Genomic DNA, 26,797 nt, shown 5'->3' on the forward strand with positions numbered 1-26,797 from the left:
ATATAATATTAACCAATTTACTTGTAAATATGATTCAAAGGAATGTCTACTCGTCTCTTGCAATCGTTGCAAAAACTTTTAGCATAGAGATTTGCAGTCTACACATTTTTGTAAACGTATTTGTCCACTTCCATAAATAATAGTACATCGACGTTACCCACGACTGTAAATTTGTTTGCAAAGAAAATTCAGCGAACCAACCTACGACTTCCAAATAGCCAGTTTGGCTCTTCATCGGGTCGGTGTTCAGTTGGCACATGTACGCGCCCCTGTCCGACTTCTTGACGTCTCGTATGTGCAGGTGCCACGTTTTATGCTCGGTGTGCGTGACTAGGATCCTGTGATTCTTTGTAATCACGTGATTGGCTATCGTTAAAATCGTTTGTGTGTCCACGCGTAGCCATGCTACCTGTAACAACGGGAAACAAGAGAAACCTGTTACAATTCAGTTTTATCGCTCCATTTTCGCAATCTCTTCATCTGCAGCGCCAGAAAATTAGCGGTCCCGTTGCTGATTCGATTTCAGCAGCGTTCTATTAATTAGTTAACGCACATTCAACCCTTAGTAACATTTTTTTTTATATATCTACAACAAATCCCGCACTCAAACGACGACTTTTTCCTGTAAATTCAATTTTTATACGGAGAAACACTCTGCTGGTATATATCAATTATTTATGCAAATACACATTTTTAGGAGCTAACTTTTAGAGAATGAAGTCCGAAGAAAATCGATCTGCCTTCTCGGAGCTGTTGAGAAAGTCTCAAATTCTGTTTAACCCTGAATTCACCGAGTTTAAAAATGGCTGTAGCGTGTGCTTTAATTGAAAAATATTTATTAAACCGTTTCCTACGAGAGAGCGTTCGTAATTTTAACGAGTTTAAAATTCGTACGAATGTCTTGTAGTCGATCGTGGCGTCCTGGAATATCTTTTTCCTAGTGTCTAGGTGAAAAAGGCACAAAATGAATTCCGATCAGCGGAAACTCATCGCCGCGTCATCGCGGATAGGTGCACGAGAAGAGGAGCTGCGATATGTCTGGTGAACCCAGCTGTACGCAGGGATGCTCAGAACAGTCATATGGCATCTCAAAGCATGTACATCGCTGTCATTCAAGCCATACCGTGGAAAGGAAGTTATTGTTGAGCATGGCACTATTGTAAATGTCTCATTGTCCCATTGTATCGTAAGAGCAGAATAGACATCGGACAACTCCGTTTCCCTGGGACGTTACAACTTCTGACATGCAACGGAATCTTGTTACAGTCTGTGCGCAAATTAGTCGCCTAACGGGTGGCCCGCGATATTACATTCGAACTAGAATTATTTTTCTTTTCAACTCTCAGCGGTTCCGTCGGGGCAGAACACATTTGATGATTCATATTCGTCGAATTTCCACGGCCGAAATATGCGACATAAAAGTTGTCTGCTATTAATTGCAAAATAGAAGCGCCACGTAGGAATTTGTTTCCTTCCTTCTTTTTTTTTTTAATAATTTCTATGAAAGTAATAAAGTATTATTTTTGAATTTTTTAGAAGTGTACTGTTTTACGCGTGACCTATTCAGTTTTGCGTGAAATGTACGAGAGTGATTACCAGAGTCATTAGAGTTAATAGTTATTGTTCTCCTTAATTATGATTCTCACTGTTATTGTCTGTGCATACTCATTCGGCAGCAGAAATGATCATTAATATGCTCTAATAGCTTATCCTTTTGATTCATAAAATATTAACGGAACTCGATTTGAAGAAGTTACTATTCATGCTAGACACTCGCTAGTGATAAATCGCTAGTAAATCGCTTAATATATCACTGATAAATCACATATGTCTCTATTCGAAAGCCGAACATTCGCAGCGCAGAGGAGACAAATTTCATATCTCTGATATATTTGAATATATGTAGTTTCACAGCGAGTAGCACATTTCATTCCGTAATAAGAACAATTTCGTTGATTGTTCCGCCACGCATTGTGCATATTTCGATGGGAAGGAAATCGTATTATTCCTCGATGATTGGGCACGAACGTTTTATGCACTGAGGCCGGTTATAAGTACGGTGAAAGTTCATACTTTTGATCGAAAACCCGTGAACTCTGCAAAATTTGGAGAAATGACTAAAAATTCTGCACGATCTTTTGAAAGCAACTGTCAATATTATAAACTGAATAATATTATATTGATATTATATTATATATTAATTATAATTATTAATTAATTATATATTATATTATTGTATATTAATTATATTAATATTTATATTACATGTGAATAATATTATATACTGAATCGTACGAAAGTGGATTCGTATGGATTTTTATTTCAGTGAAAAATTTACGAACTATACGTTATAGTAATTATATCGTGCGAACAAATGGACTGCATAATATACGCTGCAGAAAGTTGTCGGACACGTTCGAGAATTTAATCTGGCCTAATCCGAGGGATTGAAACTCAAACTTCGATTCTGCTAAAGATTGCGGTCGACGTGACAGTCGCATATAGAGCCTTCTTACAAATATTTGCAGACGCGCATGTCGTAAAATTCGCAGCAAATAGCAGCTGATACGTAATCGTTATGTACAGAAAAGTCGATGTATACGTATACTATAGTAAATCGTTACATATGGGAAATGCTAGCACAGTGACACAGTTAGAGAACCGAAAAAGAAAAAGATGAAGTCTCGCTATGCATGTAGAACGATCGATGCTTCAAAGTACCTTTATAAATGTTGCGTGACGCTGTTGTATCTTGAACGTGGGGGCATTGTTTTACAGATCAGCGAGTCGAGTACTCCGACCATTTTGTGGTAAATGCGATTGCCTGATTCTTTTTCTTCCCTCTATTATATTCGACAAATTCTTTTTGTCACGAGCTGCATTTGCTATTTTCTATCATTATAACTAAATACTGTATTTTCAATCCTGAAAACGAACTTCTCGTTAAACTTGTTTAACCCGAGAAAGATAACCTACGTCGCAGAGGCGCCTGCGAAGACTGTTGATTTTTGTTAATTTTTCATAGAGGTCTAGTGATTTAAGTTTAAAATTACTTGAAATATAAAAAAATATAACATAAATGCATTTTATTTTTACAATAATGCCAAACCTTTAAAATGACTAGATTAACTTAAATAAATATCCATTGTTAGTATAAAATTGACGCCTTAGAAAAGCATGCGCCTCTGAAGCGTATGGTTATCTTTTACGTACGTTGTCATATGGTTATCTTTCTAGGGTTAAATATTTTACTACTTTAAGATTTGAAATCCAGAAAATGAGATTTCATTCTAACGAACTTTTCAATGAATTTTTTCAAACATTTCCCCCTGCTGAGCTTCAACAGATGAAAAATTCACAGTTTACAAGCCAGTTGATAGGAATTGCGATCGGAAAAAAGATTTCTCCTCTGTGCCAGCGATTCCAGTCTAGCCTGAACGAGATAAACATCTGAATCTATAAACATTTTCCTGAATTGAGCTTTGAAGGGTAAATAGTTACGTGTGCGCGATTTAAAATAAAACTATTTATTATCCAGGCTTTGGAACAGTATGTCATCTCGCTTGTAAACAGTCCTGCCATCGTTTTTGTTTTTTTACAAATCTCTGCACGCGTTCTTTCAATAACACCGACACAACGCCGATTTTTATAATAAAGAACTTACAACGGTAAAATCGACATTACCATTTTTATAGGTTATTTTTAGTAACAACATAATGAGAGAAAAATTTCTTCCCGGACATGGAGACTTTTATGACAGAGATAAACCGAAAGTAGTATTCATTTTTATTTCCTTGGTCTTCATGAATGTTCGCGTGCCATGCATAAAAATGTTTACTTTACTTTAAATAAAGTTTCCTCGTCCAATAATCCGGAATCGCTGCGCTGCCAAGAAAACAAATGTGTCTCACGAATTCGGGCGGATATCTGTTCCCTCCAGAAACGAATGTATAGCGGTGCGGTTTTAAAACGATTATACTTCTCGGACGCGCCGGGAGCCAATAAGGAATTTTGTCGGTGATTTCCGCAGCGGCAAAAAGTTCGCGAAGACTTTTCGGTCGACCCAGTAAATTCGGCAAATTACAAAATCGATCGCTAAACGGAATATAAAACGTTCCGCCGGTACGTTTCGAAAATAGGTTGTGCTTAGCCCAGACCGTGCTGTTCCTAAAACGGGAGACCGTTTGGACGGACGGTGTCCGGACTTTTATTATGGCAGGCTCGTATCTTACGCGGATTATGATAGCTACGTGGAATGCAGTTCGCGTCGCGAACGTGCGGAAATGCGCTAAGAATGCCTCTGAGCTACGATTATTTAGCTATTTACAGCGGGCCCGCACTCTTCGCTCCATTCGCCTTCCGTCTAGTCGTGCGTTTCCGTCGCGAGAACATGCGCCGCCATTGAAAAGAAACGAGCGAAATAAAAATTGATAATTAAGGCGCTGTGCCTGGTCAACGGTTTGAAAAAGGTCTGGGCCTTTAGGAAGCTTTCCTGGGAAAATGAATGCGCTTTTCTTTTAACCCCTTGCTGTTATACCGTTTCCTTCTCAGCTACAGTGATTAAAGCTAGAGTTGAGCATTATTCGAATGAATTGTTTCTAGTCGAATATTTTATTCGAATAATTCTTTATTGGAAAAAAAATACTTTATATTTAATAATTTTCGTACCAATCGATTATTTCCTATATGAATTTCTGTACGAATAAATCCTTATTCGAATAAAATCGTATTCGAATACATTCTTGTTCTCTAATGAATTCTTATTCGAATACATTCTTGTTCTAATGAATTCTTATTCGAATAAAATCCTATTCGAATACATTCTTGTTTCAATGTATTCTTACTCGAATACATTCTTGTTCTAATGAATTCTTATTCGAATATATTCTTGTTCTAATGAATTCTTATTCGAATAAAATTTGATTCGAATGAATTCTTATTCGAATAAAATTTGATTCGAATGAATTCTAATTTGGATAAAATTTGATTCGTATGAATTCTTATTCGAATAAAATTTGATTCGTACGAATTCTTATTCGAATAAAATTTGATTCGAATGAATTCTAATTTGGATAAAATTTGATTCGAATGAATTCTAATTTGGATAAAATTTGATTCGTATGAATTCTAATTTGAATAAAATTTGATTCGTATGAATTCTAATTTGAATAAAATTTGATTCGTACGAATTCTTATTCGAATAAAATTTGATTCGAATGAATTCTAATTTGGATAAAATTTGATTCGAATGAATTCTAATTTGGATAAAATTTGATTCGTATGAATTCTAATTTGAATAAAATTTGATTCGTATGAATTCTAATTTGAATAAAATTTGATTCGTATGAATTCTTATTCGAATAAAATTTGATTCGTATGAATTCTTATTCGAATAAAATTTGATTCGAATGAATTCTTACTCGAATCAAATCTCATTCGAGCAGCAGCAGCATCCCTTCTAGAAGTTGTTTTATACAAAGTTTCCATACGGGTAGAAACGATTTTCGGGAGATCGAAATAAAAAGTTCACGGATGTTCAATATTAGGTCGCGTAGTGCGAAATCGCGAATTTATCGTCGAAGTTAGACAATGTTTAAAGTTGGAAACTCGTTATCGAAAAAGTCTATACTCTATATCTTGATTAATATCTGTTTGCATTGAGAAACCAATCCTGCTGTCTCTTCGAATGATCCCATCTTTTACATTACACGGCCTAATATTTATATTCTTTTATTTACCGTAGATGAACAAAGAATTTTTGATTAAATTACCGAATAAATTGATCCGATTCAAACTCGTTTCTCGCGAATTAAAACAGCGTCTTGAATTTGAAAAGATCCTACGAACACATACTAGACAAAATGATCCGGTAACAGAGTCTTTGCGAATTTTTCTTTCGCATGGGCGTGGCTTAGGAACGTTCGAAGCAATACCAAGGAGGTCTTCTCGAATTAGTTGCTCGCAATGCGAGACGTAGACAAGAATGCAATTCGGTAAATGTTCCGATAATCCTTTTTTCGCAGAAGTATCTCGCAACAGAAGAATAGTGTAATCCAATATCCGATGTAACCCTCCTAATAGGCGATTCTCGAAGTTCTTCGAGTAATTGGGTTATTTTACTGCTGGCAATCTTCGATGGATCTCTCTGGGCTCTGTCTCGGGAAGACAATTTATTCGGAGAACAATCGCTATCAGGCAGCGATCATAGACAACGACGCGACGACACAACGACGTTTAACTTGTTTGTAATCCACGGATAATTATTACATCTGTACTTTCTGCATCGAATCTGCTTGACGTACGAACTTTATATCTGAACTTAGACTGTTGAATGAAATATTACAAAAGTAATATTTGAAAGTAATTCTGCATTTTCTTTCCTTTTTATTCCGTAAGGAATCACGCGGTGTCCGTTTGGACATATCTTCCAGGGACACCCCGCATTGTCCAATTTATAGCAATTTTGTTGCTGCATGATGTTCAGAAACGCCTAAATAACAGCCTTTATCCGGGAGTCGAGGAGTTCAAACTTTGCTCGAACTTAATTGCTACACCATTCATTCTGCAATTACACAGTCGCCCACTTCGCGTGCTTCATAGTCAAAAATTTTCCGGAGATTACCGGGATACCTATCATGTGATTTCTGCTTTGTTTGCTTCCGTGAGCCGAGACAAAGGCGCTTAATACCTTAAGCTTCGGCTCCCATTCCCGTGCTCATGAGCGATTACCCACCCGCAAGCTTTTCAGGAAAAAAAGCTGCGATTCTGTTCCAGCGAGTGATAAGCAGACCGCGACTGCACTTGATAAAGAGTGCGACAAAATCTTTCCAAATTCCAATTGCAAACGATTCGCTGTAGAAAGATTTGGCACTTTTTTTTCTTGTATGAAACCGCAGATATAGTTAATTAATTAAATTACAAGGGCTCGGGAATATATTTTGAAAACGGGATATTGTTTCAACGACCTTCTGATGCATCATGCTTCGGTCGCAGTTACAAATATCATTGCGGTTGCATTGATAAGTATAGCAAACGCGAATTATCGGAACAGTGTTTGCCATTCGCATCTAAACATCCTTTAAATCTTCTGTAATTTTAGCTAATGCTAATGCACAATCGTATTAACGTTGCGGACCGTTCCGCATCTCTGTTTCCCGATTGTATTAACGTATTTATTTGCAGCATCGTTCACAATAGATTGGATCGGCATCGGAATTTTAAGAGTCGGAGTGCAACATATTTTTTTGTGTTGCTGTGCATCGCTAAAAAAAAGTTCTTCCATTTGTCGGATCAAGTTTGATCAGCGCTTGATTGCCTGCATTTTCTAATTTTTATATATTTCTCTATTACTTCTATTATCTTCTATTCTTCGCACTTGTGTATTTTTTAATTGAATCAAGTTTCAACAAAGTCCCAAAATACTATACTTCTCGGAAATGATGGTTTCCTGAGGTCATTTGAAGTAATTTTTTCCTTAGCAGAAATGCAATCCGCAGCTTTGTTTACGAGTTATTAACGAAAAACGGTGTCCAAAGAGAGGCGAGCTTGACTGGCGCGAGGCGGCCGAGCCAATCAGCGGAACTGGGATTCGACCGCTCGACCGCTGGCTGGCGCCGTTGACTCGGCCGCCTCGCGCCAGCTGTGTTGGAATTCGACCGCTGGCGCCGTTGACTCGGCCGCCTCGCGCCGGTTGAGCTGGGATTCGACCGCTCGACCGCTGGCGCCGTTGGCTCGGCTGCCTCGCACCAGCCAAGCTCGCCTCTCATTGGACACCGTTTTTCGTTAATAACTCGTAAACAAAGCTGCGGATTGCATTTCCGCTAAGGAAAAAGTTACTTCAAATAACCTCAGGTATCCATTATTTCTCGGAAGTACCATAATTTTGGGACTTAGGTATATTCATGGTATATCATGCTCGCAGCACTCATTGACCGATTCATCAACGAAAAATTCGATTAAAAATGCAATCGAATCTGTTAACAAAATCTTGCAGGAAAGAATGAACCATGAAATAAACGGGAATGGTTCCAATTAAGAGAAATTCCAATCAACAAAGAAACAGAAAATATGAAAACGAATGTCTACGTTTGCACACGTTTTATGCGGCACAACATTATTTATAACGACATAATCAAGCTCGCGCTTTCATCGAGGGCGCGATAAGAATGCTAACGCACAATAGAATAAATGCATTCGGTTTCCGACGTTGATTCGGTCATGTAAAAAGGGTTGTTTCGCGAACAGAAGAAAGGAAGCGCACGTGAACCTGTTGATACCGTGCATTTTTCTTCCCGACTTTTCATTTTCAAGACTCACACTTCTGCATGGAACGGAGGCACAATGCGCGGATGCGTTTCTGTAAGTAAGAATGAATTGCTATGACGTAAAAGCGCATCGCTGTACCATGGCGAGCAATGAGAGGAAAAAATTACCGGCGGATAAAGGTGGAACGGTTTTGCCTCGTAATGTGAAAAGAGAAAGAGTCGTGCTTTGTCATGTCGGCGATTAATAAGCGGGGCTGAAGTTTCTTTCCCTTCCCGATGCGCCCACGCTATTAATATTTTCAATTCCGCAACAGCGACAACCATGAATATTGTGTTGCGTGTCATTAAACTGTCGCGACATAACCGAAGGCGAAATCATTCTGTGAGCACAACCTCTATTCGTTACTGCAACGTGTTGGAGCCGTGACACGTGTACGTTGTCGCAGACGCTCGATAAATTCCAGTGTACAGAGCAATGTTTTAATACCAGATAAATTCAGTATCACAAAAATATTTCAATCTTTTCTACTATTATATATAGAATATATAATTATTATATATATATAGAATTCTTTGGACAATCGGTGGATAAATAGGGAAATGATTGCACAAAGTGTTATATTCGATTTTTTCAAGTTATCTTAAAGAGTATGAGTAATAATACTCTTTGATAATTTATAGAAAAGAAGGTAAAAATTTGAACGAAATTATTTAACACTTTATTCACCGGAAAGTTAATTAATTGAACTTTTAGTGTCTGCATTATTTGAAATTAGAGCAGAAATCTCACTGTTAAAAATTCCAGAGAATGTTTCAGATGATTTTAAGAATCGATAGTCCAACGTCATTTGAAGGTCACGTTATAATGTTATACATCGATGCACAATAACGTTAACTATGCTATAGCGAGGAGGAAATTTAGTACAAACGTGAACAATCGTTAATTTTATTTTCTCTCACCTCGGCACTTCGTGTCGCTAATCCCGTTAATTTTTAACGAGATAAGAACCTTAGAAACGCGAGGAAAATTGACAATAATGTTAAATCCAGAGAGAGGATTGTATTCATGCTTTGACCTGGAAAATGGGCCGCCAAATAATAATGCGATCTAAGGCCAGCTCAGTTGGTTTGCGAACCTTAACTGGTACGCGTCGGACCTCCTTCGGCTTTGGTAGTGCTTGTGGAACGGTTCTGATTTTTCGTCGACGATCGCAACAATGCTCCAAAGAAGTCCACCGAATTCTTTTAACGTGCTAAGTAATTGCAGAGAAACCATTTTCATCGACGAAACTTGGAAACCTTCGAAATTTCAGTACAGTGAAAAGTATGTCTTACAATTGTATTCGTAAAATTATGCTACTTTCCGACCATAAAATTCAGCCTGTGAGCAAAAGATTGCTACGATCGTAACAGTTTTTTCCAAAAAGATTTTTAGACTACAATAAATAGTAGTAATAGTCGTCCTATCCAAATAATCGATACTATGAGGAAATGACATAATTACGCTTATCGCTAAGTTTTATACTATTTTATATTGTATTTTTCAGGACAGAATACAAAATCCAACAAATCTCAGAATTCCTTTTAATTGATGCGAGCACTTTCTAATTTGCACGAAACAATAATCACGCGAATGATATTTTTCGAAAATACAAGAATTTCTCCCTAATTCGCGCTCGGATTGCGCAGAAAAATGGACAATTTGGGAAGAAGAGATACGATTGTTCGAGCCTTGCGTCTCGTTTTTATAATTGTTGACAATCGGTAACTATAAAAACGAGTCGCACGACTCGAATAATCGTATCTCCTCTTCCCAAAAATGCGCGAATTAGGGAGAAATTACTGCATGTCCGGAGCCAAAGATGCGGAACCGTTCTGTCGCGCGAAACAATTCCGACGGATTCTCGCCGGAAATCGACAATAATCGCGGCAGTCGAAATCGCGCGTGGCTTGCAATTCTCGCGCACAGATCGCGGCGTCTCGATTTATTAAGACGTCGGTCGGCCGTAGTAAAAAGGCAAATCCGAGTGACACGGGCGCCGGCAAGCAGGAAGCGATGCGTTCGAGGGAAAGCCGAAGAAACCGAATTTGTGCGGAGTCGGGACGCGGCGTGGGGAAGTGGCACAAATAACTCCGGCAAATAATATTGATACAAAAGAGGAACGCAAGGGAACCGTCGACCTCAAAATCGAACTTTCAAGAACAAATTTTCATTACTTCCAGAAGATTCGCGTTTGCCTGGCAGATCTCCAGGAAAATAATACCATAACATTTCATTTCGAGGCGATCGACTCCTCTATTTTATTGTCATGGGTAACGCAATAAACATCGAGCACTCCTGGACGAGGCGTAAACTTTCGATGCAACCGTGCACGGTAAATAAGGCGCGAGATATCGAATGGAAAATCATTTCTCCATGATCCCCGCCGAAAATAAATCGAATATTTCGGTCCCCGTTTGTTTGTTTCTCGGCGCCGACTACCATGGAAAAGCGGCAAAATATATCTATTACGCGCTATTATTTATATCTATCGTGCATCTATTCGCATTATATTCGCATTATATGTATCTATGCCGTTCAAATCGTATCGTTTGTACCTGTATCGTATTCATATTGCAGCGGTAATGGCTTAACAATAGTATAATTTTGACCGAATGACTGAAATTACTAATTGACTAAAGTGAAATGTTAAATTTACCGCAACACAGCAACGCAATAAATAATAAATGATAACGACTGTTTAATCCGTCGATCAAAATTAATCGTGAATAAATACACTTTCAAGTATTAAACAATATCAATGTTATCAGCATAATCTACGGTTTACTGTAATACCGTGATTGTGAACGATCTATGGAAACGTAAGGCCGATTACAATAGATGTGCTTCAAAGGAAAATTCTGTATCCGAGCATATCGGTAAATCCTTCGATAACAGGAGAACAGCGATTCTAACGCAAATGTACGTATGCACAGGGCCGCGTAAAAGTATTCGTACTCAAGAACGAGATACTCTCTTCGTTCGATTTTATTGATTTTGCGCACTCTCGTACGACGAAAGTGATGATTAAACTTGAATGTCGCTAGAATTAACAACGTTGTTGGAATTTCAACAGCTTGCGCGAACATTTCTGTCTGTTCTTGATCGTGTAAGAATAAAATGAATAATATCTGCAGGTTATTAACCCTAGAAAGATAACCATATGACAACGTACGTAAAAGATAACCATACGCTTCAGAGGCGCATGCTTTTCTAAGGCGTCAATTTTATACTAACAATGGATATTTATTTAAGTTAATCTAGTCATTTTAAAGGTTTGGCATTATTGTAAAAATAAAATGCATTTATATTATATTTTTTTATATTTTAAGTAATTTGAAACTTAAATCACTAGACCTCTATGAAAAATTAACAAAAATCAACAGTTTCGCAGGCGCCTCTGCGACGTAGGTTATCTTTCTCGGGTTAATAACGAAAATAACTTTTCTTAAAATTGAATTTTGTTTTGCTGCTGGTGGGACTGGTTTAATATCGAAAAAATTCTTCCAAAAACTGGAATTGATTGAAACGACAAAATAAAAGTGTTTCCAAATTTCTCTATTTCATAGCAGAACAAAATTTTCAGCAATTTCATCGAAATCGAGTTTCCGTATCTTTTTTTACGTTTTCCTCGTCATTCCAATCGATCGCAATTTTTCGAAAAACTTTCCCAGACGTCGCCTGATAAAGCAGCCGCTCTCCTTCAACATCGCAACAAAAATTTCGTGCAATTTTAAGATATATATTCCGTTCGGGAATGCGCGTACAAATATTTGGACATGCATGTATGTATGGCCGGCGGTGAGTCGCAATCGGAATTTATTATTTCGAATCTAATACCTGGCAGGGGAGGGGATTTCGTGGTGGCATCGATCGAAAGTTTCATTAAAGGAGATCAATGATATATGTAGATTATTCCGTTTGTAGGGTGGCCGTCAAAAGGACTCCCTTATCTACGATACGCTATGATACTGGAAATATCGGAAAGTCGGTAGCGAAGCGTAACATCATCGGCGTCTTGAACGCGAGCCAGCGAGTACATTATGCTCGGCTCGGCCCAATGATTTACATCGACCGGTTATACGCCGGTAAGAAGTAACATTTCCGCGAATAATTAAAAGTCCTTTGCGAATGGAGCTCGTCGAAAACCGGGGCCGAGCCGAGTCGAGCCGAGCCGAGCGAGCGAGCGTTGTTTAAAATGTTTCGATTTTTGTCGCAGCGCCGCGCCGCGATTTCACCGCGCGAAGATTACGGATTTTATTTACAGCCGGTGCGCGACGCGCGAAAACAATCAGCAAAATGGACAAGCCGAAAGCAATTTTGTCCATTATCGTAGACATACATACACATTACTCGTCGCGTTCGGCGCGCGGGCGGCGCATTTCATTCTCGCGACGACATTATTTAATTTGCGAGACACGCCGTTTGACATCCAGTTTTTGGGAAATTGAGTTTCTTCAGCAACAACGGTATCGGCGTTTCGAAATAATACTGCTTGCGCCACGGGAAACGTTACGTTACGCCTTTTTTTCCCCTATGTTGTCGTAGAGCATCGATCGCGGCTTTGCGGGAATTATTACAATGGGGAATCGTTCGACGGTCAGCAAGAAACTCGCGCGTCCAAGCGTCGCAATTATTAACACTAAACCTACCAAGCAGTAATACTAACTGGCATGTACTGCATCACAAAAGCGAGAAGACCGAATTTATTTGGAATTTGTAAAATTTTTATTATAAGACTTGCTCCAATAACGTAACTTATTCAAGCGTTTACCACGAAAGAGTCTCGGAACTTTGCAGAATTGCAAAATAAGAAAGCGGTCACTTTACACAACATTAACACTAAACCTACCAAGCAGTAATACTAATTGGCATGTACTGCATCACAAAAGCGAGAAGACCGAATTTATTTGGAATTTCTAAAGTTTTTATTATAAGACTTGCTCGAATGATATAACTTATTCAAGCATTTACCACGAAAGAGTCTCGGAACTTTGCAGAATTGCCAAATAAGAAAGCGGTCACTTTATACAACATTAACACTAAACCTACCAAGCAGTAATACTAACTGGCATGTACTGCATCACAAAAGCGAAAAGACCGAATTTATTTGGAATTTCTAAAGTTTTTATTATAAGACTTGCTCGAATGATATAACTTATTCAAGCGTTTACCACGAAAGAGTCTCGGAACTTTGCAGAATCGCCAAATAAGAAAGCGGTCACTTTATACAACATTAACACTAAACCTACCAAGCAGTAATACTAACTGGCATGTACTGCATCACAAAAGTGAAAAGACCGAATTTATTTGGAATTTGTAAAGTTTTTATTATAAGACTTGCTCGATTGATATAACTTATTCAAGCGTTTACCACGAAAGAGTCTCGGAACTTTGCAGAATTGCAGAATAAGAAAGCGGTCGCTTTGACCGCGGTGGGTTTAGCGTTAACGGCCGTGGTTTTCAGGAAATTTTTCGGCCGCTTTCGAACCTCGACCGACTCTGCAAATTGATGTCGCAGCGAGATAAACAAATGGTAATTAGTGAAGTCGAGCGAGCATGCACCGCCGACGAGAACTTTCCAGGAGGAAGATGACATCCTTTGTTACACGCGCGTTGTCATGACGTAAAATTGTTTGGCTGACGTTTACCTTGAACAGTGAATAATTTTCTTGCTCCACTTCGCAGCTAACAATTTCGTAAATTGTTACGCCGGGAACGCTGTACTGTTATGGCTCAAAAATGTCAAAGGTGTTGCCAGAATGTTTCCACTTAACGCTGAATTACCGAGCACCAAACGCGACTAATGTATATTGTTTCGAAGCAGCAACAAGGTTGTATTTGCTGGGACTTTGTACGATTTCTATTATAATTAGACCGCGGAACTTCGTGCGAGAGAAAAATTGTCTGCGTCGGTTGAACAAGGCAGAAGCCAAATTATTCTGTGTTTCGCCAGCCCATTTTTCCCGCGAATGTATCAAATTCGCAGTCCAATTATGATTTATGCTTTAGCGAAGAAGTTTATAAAAACAGTTCTCACATTTTTATAATTTCAAATAAATGTGAAAGAAAAGATCAGAAACCGGTTGTTTCGACCGATTCGATAGTTTTAGAGTTAAACAGAAAATGTCTCTAAATTTTTGGGAAATTGTATGCACGGAAAGCAAAGTATCGTCTTTTTAACCCCTTGCACTACGCTGAAACTCGGAAAAAAGCCGTGCCAAACCCGTGCGCCCGAATGGTCGAGATAGGAGCCGAACGGCGGAGCCAGAGTGTCGGAGATTATTTATAATATTATATATGTTATATATATTATTTATATTATTATTATATTATTATATATATAATATCTATTATATTTATTATTGTTATTAAGACTCGAGTCAGACTCGAGATATACATGTTTGGCCTGAAATGTCGATAACGAGTCTGATTCGTGATATCGACGTTTGGCATGAAATTAAACGACGAGTCTGACTCGTGACATTCAAGTTTGGCCTGAAATTTTCATCACGAGTCAGAGACTCGCGAAAATAGTGCAAGGAGTTAACGCGAATTTTGATGTAACCTTCAGTTTTTGAAGATGATTTTTCGAGAAAATGTAGCGAAGGCCTGCAGTCTATTCGTTGCTGATAAATTAGTTATTGGACTCTTGAGATTGCTGTTGCACGAAGTGCTTGATTGATTGATGATCTTGCCGAATTCTCGCAGCGGCAAGCGCGGAAAGTGAACTCCAGAAAGTGGCGGAAATGGCATTCGAGCGGAGCCGACGGAAGAAGTGGCTGCGACACACTTTAATATGGATATGGGTAGATGAAATGCGATAATTACATCTGATTAATACGACTCGATTATATCGAAACTAATGGACACCACGCTTAACGTTGATTGGATAATTGTTTTTCGTTGCTGTTACTCGAACTGCTAATTGGACTTTAATTCGACGACGGAATATAAAATCGGTTTATTGCACGACATAAAAGCTTTAATTACTGCATAGATATCGCGTTAATTTACAAATCGTTGGGAAAAAAAGTACCGGACGATTCACAAAATCGACGGTGCTTAAAGCAGAAAAATGTTTCCGGTCGATTTCGCTATTCGCGAGATCTATGTAGTTATCTGTGTAATTACTGTCGTAACGCAATACTTTAATTACTGGAATGGACCTCGATCCAGTTTAAACGCATACACTCGAAGCTACGACATTGGCTGGCATGGTATCTTCAACAACTAGCACCGCCACCAATCTACTAATGGCGCAATGATACGCGGTTATGTTTTCCTTCGGTAAAACGAAAACGAAAACACGATACGGCGACCGGTAACGCGGCAATGCAGCTGCGAATACACCGGCTAAATCCTGGTCGCGAGACAGTGCACTATAGTCCGCGAATTGATGCATCCGTACGATGATGATTTAACGGTTCCAGAGATCCAGCCACCGTTCGCTCCAACTATTCAGCTCGATAACGCATCAAACCTGGGCACGTGTAAACAAATTCATACCTTCTCCTGCTAAAATATTGGTTTGTTCGAAAAGTAATTTCGTTTTTTCCCAAAAATATGTCGTTTTTATAAATCTATTAAAAAAGCAATCGAATAAAAAATGTCAAAAAGTTACGGAACGATAGATCGTTTAATTATATTTGCTTTGAACGTTAAAAAAATCGTATTTCATTTCAAGCCATTCAATATTTTCAAAGAATTTCTAAAAATAGAAATTCCATTAACCGAATATCATACGATTTCGTCGAACAAGAATTTCACATAGAAAAATCAGCGATTACAAATATTTCTGTGAACTAGCGAAGTGTCCATTCTAAAAGCTTCATTAAAAAAATTGTGAAAACAAAGTAAAAACATTTTGGAAATCGATCATTACAGCTAGCATTTTCTATACACATTCTCTAATTAACTAGTCTACCTGCCACAGATTTCTCTTTGATAACCATACTTTTTAGAAAACTACAAAACAAGACGATGTACTTGTTGTGGATCATGTGCCATGTTTTATGAATTTCCTAATTTCCTAATTTCCGAATTTCCGAATTTCCTAATTTCCTAATTTATTAATTTTCTAATTTTCTAATTTCCTAATTTCCTAATTTCCTAATTTCCGAATTTCCTAATTTTCTAATTTCCGAATTTCCGAATTTCCTAATTCCCTAATTTCCTAATTCCCTAATTTTCCCATTTTCCAATTTACTAATTTACTAATTTGTTAATTTACTAATCTCCTAATTTGCTAATTTGCTAATTTGCTAATTTGCTAACTTGCTAACTTGCTAATTTGCTAATTCGCTAATTCGCTAATTCGCTAATTCGCAAATTTGCTAATTTGCAAATTTACTAGTTTACTAATTGTAAATTAAAAGGTATTTACACGGATGTATGATCGTATCGAATTAATTGGAATGTTCGCAATATGTTGGTTTCGACGAAGCAAGGCTGATTATATTTGAAAGGAATTAAGAATGGTGAGTTTTATTGTTCGTGGCTGCCGCGGCGAAACGAGCAGTTTTCTGGGCAGAACACTATGAAATTGACTTCACAACAAGCACTTAAATACCGCAATGCGCAGTATTTCAGGGAAACGGAAATGCTTCGCGACTACGGTCGGATGACCGTGCAAACGGATGCTGTACGGTTCGAATGAACTCGACAAACGTACTTGGTTCCGCGATCGTAACAATAATGTTAATCTGTAATTTCTGGCCATGTTACAAACCTAACTACTAATTCATGTTAGTGGTGTCCGTAACACGCAATGGCCACAAGGTAAGGGGGTGTTTTGTTGACAACAGACACTGCTCCTTTTGTGAAAGGATAGGGACACTGCCATTGCGAGGGACGTTCGTGCCAATTATTGAAAAGCCAATTACGATCGTCCGAAGGCAATTTCTGAACATGAACAATCAACGGATCGCAGATTTGTGTGGAAGACGTTTTATTCTTCGGGCTAGCGATAAATTTGTATGCAATTGCGTCGAACACAAATCAAAGAAATCTAATGAAATGTCATACTATATCATTAAATATATAATAAATATTGAGTCCATGACTCTGTGACGTTTTACCACTGAACTGCAAATAAAATTGAATTTCATCGATCATTCATATGTTTTACCGCGTTTCAAAAACACGGATTTATGGCCGTAGATGCAAACAAAAAATCTGCGATCTAGACATCAAGCAGAGAATTATTGTCTTTATAAAGAATTTTTAGTGTATTGCAAATACCATAAAAGCTTTATTGTGTCTCGTAGAGCGGCGAGTACTTTAAGAGCATAAACGTTCCTAGTTTACTAGTCAGCAGATTGCGTATCTCTGTGCAGATAAAAATTTTCATGCGAACACTTTTTGTTCGAGGTTTTTATCTTGCCGTATTCGGCACAGATGTCTGTCTGCGCCAGGCTCGTGTCAACGTCTAAATTAGTTTAAAATACCGATTAAACCGGGGTTTCATCGAAATTTATACATTTCCATAGATTTCTTTTTTTTCACAAAATCTGGAACAAGAGAAAGACTGATCGCCGATTGTAAACATTTCTCGACAGTTCACAAATTTGCAAGAATCGCAAATACGAGAGGATACTAGCACTCGAATAATTACGCGTCGCGTTCGCTCCGATGATCAACATAAAATTCATCGCGCTTCAATTTTCGACGAGCAGAAAATGGATACCATAGCGTGTTAGAACATCGATTTTTACCAATCGCACGTGTTACAGTTGCTTTTAATAGCTGTGCCTACACTGTGTACGGAAAAGCAACGTCGATTTTTATCCGTACCGAAAGCAGCTTATTTTCTCACGAATTCCGAATGCGGAATGAAAAAGTTGAGATTAATTGATGCACACCCAAAACTGGAATTACCAAAATTGTACCTGCGCTCGCGTACGAGGTACAGTTTCCCGTTTAAAAACCGAACCGCACCGGTTCTAAATAAAAAAGGATAAATCATTCGTGAATCATTAATGAACTGTCACTTCTTGGCGCGTTTCGTTTCGGCCGTATTTCGTGGTCCCAGAGTTCAGAATCCTCGGCCCGTCTGATTAACGGTATCGAAGTCGTCGATCTAACGACCTGCAGGAAATTCCACTGTCGCTCGGCCCAATACCCATTTCGGACACAGTAACAGCAATTGCAGCACCGGGATTGTAATCTAGTTCTTGACCACTTCCATCACCGTTATAATCAACATCTTGATCCCGAGGCGAACGTGTCCTGTTACGGCAACTAATACTTTCCTGTCCCGGCGATGCGCACACGCTTCCTCGTCTAAATAGAAACCGTACGGAAGCTTCCAATCGAACATTCGTAAAACGCGCCGATCGGATTGGCAGCCATAAAGTGTAATAAATGCAATTCATTTCAGCTGTTACATCGAACTTGGCGAAGTTGAAGTAATATTGGTTTTTATTCCCTGCATCAATTGAATTCTGTGGATTAAAAGTAATACAACGAACGGCGGAATTTTATTGAAGCCGATCGCTTTTCGTTCCCTTTTCAGGATCTCAGATAGATATAATCATTTGTTCGCCGATTCTCTAATAAAAATTCATATTGAAAATTGTTACGAGAATCTGAAGTGTACATTTCCCTTTTGTTCGATTAATGTTCTTTTTTTCTTACGTGAATTTAAATTAATCTCGAGATGAAATTTTATGTTCGGACAAGTTATTCGACGAATGAACAAGGCTACGGTTTCATTATTTTCTTTAACGTTCGCCGTGCACAAACGTTAAATAATCGTACTTTAATCTTCTAGTCGATATGTTATTGGTTTTATATTTGACGGGATGGAAAATGATTTCGATGCGGAAATATTAAGTATTATTTGATAAATATTTGCTACGTAGTTTGCAGACTGAAGCGAGTTCGAAACTCGCGAACTTCTGTGTTCCCCCAGCGAACGTTCAGCAAACGTCTAACCGATCGTTTAATGAATATAGATTCAGCTGATTAATCCTCGTCTATATTCGCCATAGACGCATGAAATACGCGCGCTAGGTGTTAGAAACGTGGGTGACAACGCGTGTAATGAGCAAAGTGTGAACTCTCTTCCAACCCGAATCTGTTCTGCAAGCATGACTCTCGGCGCACTGCCAACATCCTAATTATTCTTACTCCGTTAAGCTCGTTTAATGCATCGATTTCGCAATGCCTGTTATTCTGTGATCTAGATGATTTACGTACGGTACCGGCACATGCAGCCGGGCATCGGCAAAAAAGAGTGCGCATCACGGGTCGCATGTTTATGAGAGCGAGCGCGATTATTAACGAGCAATCAACGTGTCCCATTCTAAATTATCAATAAATGTTTTAACGATTACTTGTGATTTTTTATTGTGATGGACGTATGCATACAATTTTGGAATGTCAAATTAAAGCTGGGAAAGCGACTGATATGATAGATCCATTTTAGTTTGTGAGAAAATCCAAAATCTCATCGAAAAATGAGAAATTGCTATCTTCGGTTCTGTGGGAATTGTCTCGATTTTAAGGGGTTAATTCGAATCAGATTTAGAATGCGTTCTCGTGGGAATTTTCGAACGTACGATGACTCAAATTAAAGCTGAAAAGTCGTACTTTATGATAGGTACATTCTAGTTTGCGAGAAAATTCGAAGTCTCACCGAAAAATAATAAATTGCGATCTACGATTCTGTGGGAATTGTCTCGATTTTAAGGGGTTAATTCGAATCAGTTTTAGAATGCGTTCTCGTGGGAATTTTCAAACGTACGATGGCTCAAATTAAAGCTGAGAACTTGTACATTGTGATAGATACATCTTAGTTTGCAAGAAAATCCAAAGTCTCGCCGAAAAATGATAAATTGCGATCTACAGTTCTGTGGGAATTGTCTCGATTTTAAGATGTTAATTCGAATCAGATTTAGAATGCGTTCTCGTGGGAATTTTCAAACGTACGATGACTCAAATTAAAGCTGAAAAGTCGTACTTTATGATAGGTACATTCTAGTTTGCGAGAAAATTCAAAGTCTCACCGAAAAATAATAAATTGCGATCTACGATTCTGTGGGAATTGTCTCGATTTTAAGGGGTTAATTCGAATCAGTTTTAGAATGCGTTCTCGTGGGAATTTTCAAACGTACAATGGCTCAAATTAAAGCTGAGAACTTGTACATTGTGATAGATACATCTTAGTTTGCAAGAAAATCCAAAGTCTCGCCGAAAAATGATAAATTGCGATCTACAGTTCTGTGGGAATTGTCTCGATTTTAAGATGTTAATTCGAATCAGATTTAGAATGGGTTCTCGTGGGAACTTTTAAACGTACAATGACTCAAATTAAAGCTGAAAACTTGTACTTTGCGATAGGTACATCCTAGTTTGCAAGAAAATCCAAAATCTCATCGAAAAATGAGAAATTGCTATCTACGATTCTGTGGGAATTGTCTCGATTTTAAGGGGTTAATTCGAATCAGTTTTAGAATGCGTTCTCGTGGGAATTTTCAAACGTACGATGGCTCAAATTAAAGCTGAAAACTTGTACATTGTGATAGATACATCTTAGTTTGCAAGAAAATCCAAAGTCTCGCCGAAAAATGATAAATTGCGATCTACAGTTCTGTGGGAATTGTCTCGATTTTAAGATGTTAATTCGAATCAGATTTAGAATGGGTTCTCGTGGGAACTTTTAAACGTACAATGACTCAAATTAAAGCTGAAAACTTGTACTTTGTGATAGGTACATCCTAGTTTGCAAGAAAATCCAAAGTCTCGCCAAAAATAATAAATTGCGATCTACGGTTCTCGATTGTAAGATGTTAATTCGAATCAGTTTTAGAATGCGTTCTCGTGGGAATTTTCAAACGTACGATAGCTCAAATTAAAGCTGAAAACTCGTACTTTGCAGCAGATACATCTCGGTTCGCAAAAAAGTTCAAAATCTCTGCTCAAAATCGATGATCGATACGATCGATAGCTCGGAGCGGATTAATTTGAATTAATATCGAAATTTGTTCACGGAAGAATGTTTAACCCTTCGTTGACTCTAATTGAAGCTCGAGAATCGTACTTTGCGATATGTTCACTTCAATATACAGGAATATTCGAAAAATCGAGAAATCTCGATCGCGAACTGTACGAGAAATAATTGGATTTCGAAATGATTATTCAAACATACATTGAAATATATTTGATTTAAATGAAAACACGCGGAAGTGTGAGTAATTTAATTATTATACATATATAAATCAATACGTCGAAATTGATATGAAGACATCCGATTCACGGCGCAAAAACGCATTCTATTCCGGGATATACATTCGATATATGAACATCAGCACGGAACTACGGATATGTATGTATAATAAATTGAATATTTTTCCTTCGGCGCGTAAATCAGTGTTTCATGCAGTTATACAGGGATGAAATACTACGGACGGACCGTATTGGATCGTAATGCGTATCAACATCGAATTTTCAAAAGCAATTTCCCCGACGACGGATCGTCATACGAAAGATTTTATTTTTTCCCTCCCTTTTTATTATGCAATAATTTATGACGCTTTATGGACTTTAAAAATAGAGAGAGAATAAACACAGGCTGATACAGATTGGATTTCGAATCAAAATAAGATTGGTCCGTCAGCAAATTTTTCAAAAATTGAGCATTGTTTGTTCAAAGCCTAGAAGTCGCTGAGATATTTTGCTCACAGCGATATAATCATTTATTATCGATTTTAAACTCTTTAAACAATATCTTCTACATTTCAGAGTTTAATATTTCCGGTAGAAAACAATACGAGCTCTTGTACTGTTCCATTTTTGTCAATTTTTCCGAGGTTTCTTTAATTATATGGACGGTAAATTTATATGCTAATATATCGATATAATTGTGTTCTACTTGGACCAATGTATTTCCACGTTTTGATTCCGAAGTAGTTTCTTTTTCAGGAAGATCCTCCGATCGAATTTCGTTCAGCTGGATTTTTCGAGTGGAACACGTCGCGGGTCTGCTTTTGTGGAAAGCATCCCGAAGACAGAACGCATTGTCACCCCAATGAGTTATCGCAGTTACGTTTATTGGAAAATTTATATCTGCTAGATGGTTTTGTCCGAAGACGGCAGCCCCATAAACGGCCGAGATGAAAGTTAACGAGCGGTCATAGGACACACGAACCTTTCGCGCTCGTTATTCCCTCACTTGTGTACCCTGTAGCACCAAACATATAATTTTCTTTTGACTTTGATGAAACATAAATGTTGGTTTTCCGTTGCCCCGTATATTCGATACCCGAGTATGCGCGGAAAATATGGCTGCTTTTACCTTTGAATTATTGAACGCTTTTACGCATAACTATACGGCCGGCTCTTAAATTTTTACTTTGACACGGCTAAGAACATATTGTTAAAAGTCGCCGGAAACGTCACAATGATACTTCGCCGGGCACTAGACAATCGCTAAACGTTATTTCGTATTTCAATATTTCAGCAATATTGTATAATATTGCTATAATATAATAATATAATAATAAATATATAATAATAAACATTATATATAATAATAATAATAATATATATATAATAATAATAATAATAATAATATATAATAATAAATATTTGGTTATATATATATATATATAACCAAAAATATTTCGTAGCGGACACTAATTCTCAGCCGAACAAATCTGATTCAGTTCGTTATAACGTTAAATTTCATTTTTCTACCACTTTGAGAACTATGGAAAACGATCATTTTCCTAACTTTGGCTAAGCTTTTGGCTTGCCTAACTTGGCTCGTTTTTATAGTTGTTGATAATCGATGACTATGAAAGCGAGGCGCACGGCTCGAATGAACGTGACTCCACTTCCCAAATTCTTCACTTTTGTTTACAAGCTGAGGGACAATTCGATTTACTGTATAGCGAATGTATCCTTCAAGGAAGAAAACGAAAGGTAAGCTCGAGCAAGTTTGAAACGAAAGTTATTTTCAATTGAATTGTGTGTGAATTCTTTGCACTCGGATTTCCCCTATCGAGAGAAACTGTGGTAATTTTAAGATTGGAAACAAAGATGGATAATTTTTTTAAGATGGATTAGTCGAGTCTCCCGGCTCGTTTTTATAGTTGTTGACGATCGGCGATTATGAAAGCGAAGTGCACGGCTCGAACGAATGTGTCTCCACTTCCCAAATTCTTCACTTTTGTTTACAAGCTGAGGGACAATTCGATTTACTGTATAGCGAATGTATCCTTCAAGGAAGAAAACGAAAGGTAAGCTCGAGCAAGTTTGAAATGAAAGTTATTCTAAGCTGAATTGTCTGTGAATTCTTTGCACTTGGATTTCCCTTATCGGGAGTGATTATGGTAATTTCAAGATTGGAAACCAAAAATATTTCGTAGCGGACACTAATTCTCAACCGAACAAATCTGATTCAGTTCGGTATAACGTTAAATTTCATTTTTATACCACTTTGAGAGCTATGGAAAACGATCATTTTTCTAACCGCGTTGGTTGTCTTTATTTGTTGTTTTTATCCTTCACAGCTATTTTTACACCGTGAGCATACAAACAGGTAGCTATAAAAAATAACAGTTCAATATTTATCCAGTGTCCTACATGCATGCAAGGTCTCGGTGCGTGTGTGTAATGTTATTGTTTGGCGTCACACTTAACCCAGAAAAAGTTAATGATTTAATAGATCTGATCATAATTAGAGTAAATATCAGGTATGCGAAGTTTTAGTACAAGAATTTCAATTCTCTGTCCATTTACAATCGCAATATACTACGTAAAGTTTTCTAAGATCTGAAAAAGCATGTTTTCTGCAACTATTTTCTGTCTATTGCACCAAGAGAACGTAGAATAAAAAATAAAAAACTGTGTAACTATTTCAAGTACAATATTTTATAAGGTATCGTCAGACAGGTACATTAAAGCGATCGTTTGTCCAAATAATTGTCTGCTCGATACGTTCCAGAAGGTTCTAAAATAAGCCCTAATTTCCTAGTTTCGCGTCAACTGGTAAATAAAGGGATGCTTTTCATTTCAAATGCCAGTAAATTTAATTTCCATTTATCAAGAGTTTCAACAATGAGTTTACGAAGCTCGAAATCGCGCCATTTATTCCAGGCAGAATTTGATTCGATTATCGAGCAGCTCGGATTAGATAAGGAGACGATATCGACAGTATTTTCTCCATGCTAGCGAGAGCCCGGAGAACTTCGTATTCTCGTAGTCGGGCGCCACGGGTTCAAGCTCTGACACTAATCCAAGGTAAGATCAGAAGTAATGTCCCGCATTTAACACGTTACTATAGCCGAAGCAGATAACTAAAGTGTAAAATGATGCGAATCCAGTTTGTACGAAGATAATACGGCCTCCGGTTGTTCGGTAAATTTAAACAGAGGTACGTTTCCAGTCCACGTTGCTCAGGCTTTCAATAGCGAGCCGTGTCCTATTCGAAAAATGATTTCAACGTTCCGTTATCATTTCACTTCATCGGCGATCCAATTATCCAGTGATAATGTACCTTAATAACGGAAACTGCGGAGAGGCCTCGAATTTCTGATAATATGTATTTCAGCTTACGCGTTACGCGAACTTTTCATAAACATTTCGCGAAATCGTTGATTCCGCAACATTTTCTATCTCGATCCTCGATCGATATTCGTCGTGCATTGTTTTTCTTTTTTAAGTAGAACAAGGAAAACGTGAAAAAACGGGCGATTTTTCAACGGGTTATTTTTCGCAGGAAAATTCAAAATCATATTGGAAAGTCGGTACGTTCCGTGCGATAGCTAGGAGAAAAATGACTCGATTTTAAGGGGTGACGTCGAATCAATTTTAAGATGTATTCCCGCGAGAATTTTCAAACTTTCGAAGGTTTAAATTATAGCTGGATGAATGCGCTTCGCGGTGCATTCATTTCTGTTCGCGAGCAAATTTGACGTCGCGTTTAGAAAGCGAAAAATCTCGACCGACTCGATGAGAAATTGCTCGTTTTTTAGGGAGTCGATCCGAATCAAATTTAGATTACCTTGTTGGCGGAATTTTTGAACTTTCGATTGCTTCAATCAAAGCTGAATGAATGCGCTTTACGACGTGTTCATTTTTGTTCGAGAAGAAAAAACTGAAATTACGTCTCAAATTCGAAAAATCTGCACCGAAGAAAGAAGAAGAAAGAAGAACTCGATTTTTAAGTCGAAACATAATTCGAATGAAAGTTAAATTACAAAATTAACAAAATTTTGAACTTTCGACAGCTTAAAATGTTGCTGAAGAAACGTGCTTTCTATGCCGAATATTCATGAGTCACGGTGCTTTTCAAGCTCTCGACACAGTCCCCAGTCATGCCCATTTAAAGGCTGTACAAATATCAACAGGAATCGTTGTATGCAACTCGATATCGAATAGCTGCTAGTGCCAAACTTTCTTTTTTTTCTGAAATGCAATATAGAAGTTGCGAGAAACAGCGGTCGTCGTTGCAATCTTCTCGCCGCGATTTTTTTGCCGCGGACTAGAAATAACGAATGTCCGATGTATAACTCATAGCCGATTCTCCTAGACCTTCTTATTTGGTCAGTATGTAATAAGTTTGGAGGGACGATAAGTTGCCGAACGAATCGCCGGGTTTAACGGCAAAAACTATTCCTACTTTCACGGCAGGAGGATGGGAGGGATAACTTCCGGTCTCTGACTCCCAACCGCAGTGGAAAGGAGCCCGTATATTTCTTCGCGGGGGTAGGCAGATAGATCAACCGAGTATCAGATAATTAAATTCCTTCTGCACTGCCACATTTTGAATATTTAATCCATCTGTGTCCCTTTATTTTTTATGGGTCACCGGGCGGACGGAGTCGTTTCATTAAAATACCGGCGAAATTAATGATTCCTATTATCTTTGCCTTCTCATTTTTATGTTCCCACCAGTGGAATCCTTATCAGATCCGTCGCGTCCGAGCAAAACCCCCCGCTAAAGAATTTCAACGCGAATTTCACCGTGCAAGCATATATATATATCATCGATACTTCTATTATATTAATATCCTACTTGACGCAATGATTTTTTTTATTATTACTGTATTTTACGATATTATACTTTTACATGACAATTTCATATGCAACGACTCGGGAAATTGAGAATCTTGTGCGAAGATCCGCGCATTTAATTGTTACAATTAACTACGACAAAATTTCCACTCGATTGCTTCGTTAGTCTGAAAAATATTTTTAATTGCGAAAGCACGGTTTCGCGAGGATTGTTTTCAAGACGTTATAGCTGATCTCGCGAATTCTTCGAATGAAATTTTTCGTGAAGATGATTCACGGGAGAAGGCAAACATATTTTTGGGAGACGAATTTTTGGATTGTCCTAGATACTCGTGAGCCCTTAAGATAACTGAGATCCTTCAGTGTTCCGAAGGACCAGAACGACCTTCGTCGCAAACTACTTCATTATACGGTCAAGAGGCAGAGAGAGAGAGAGAGAGAGAGAGAGAGAGAGAGAGAGAGAGAGAGA

General features: G+C 38.0%; 1 protein-coding gene across 1 annotated transcript in view; it reads right to left on the reverse strand.

Moving 5' to 3' along the window:
- The window catches only part of LOC117229080 (neurotrimin), a 252,385-nt gene that overhangs the window by 44,689 nt on the left and 180,899 nt on the right, over nucleotides 1-26,797 (reverse strand). The window contains exon 3 of the mRNA XM_033485220.2: nucleotides 202-409. Coding sequence (XP_033341111.2) covers nucleotides 202-409 — 208 coding nt within the window. The remainder of the gene's footprint in view (nucleotides 1-201; nucleotides 410-26,797) is intronic.

This window comes from Megalopta genalis, chromosome 7, assembly GCF_051020955.1.
Source record: "Megalopta genalis isolate 19385.01 chromosome 7, iyMegGena1_principal, whole genome shotgun sequence".
Classification (NCBI taxonomy): domain Eukaryota; kingdom Metazoa; phylum Arthropoda; class Insecta; order Hymenoptera; family Halictidae; genus Megalopta; species Megalopta genalis.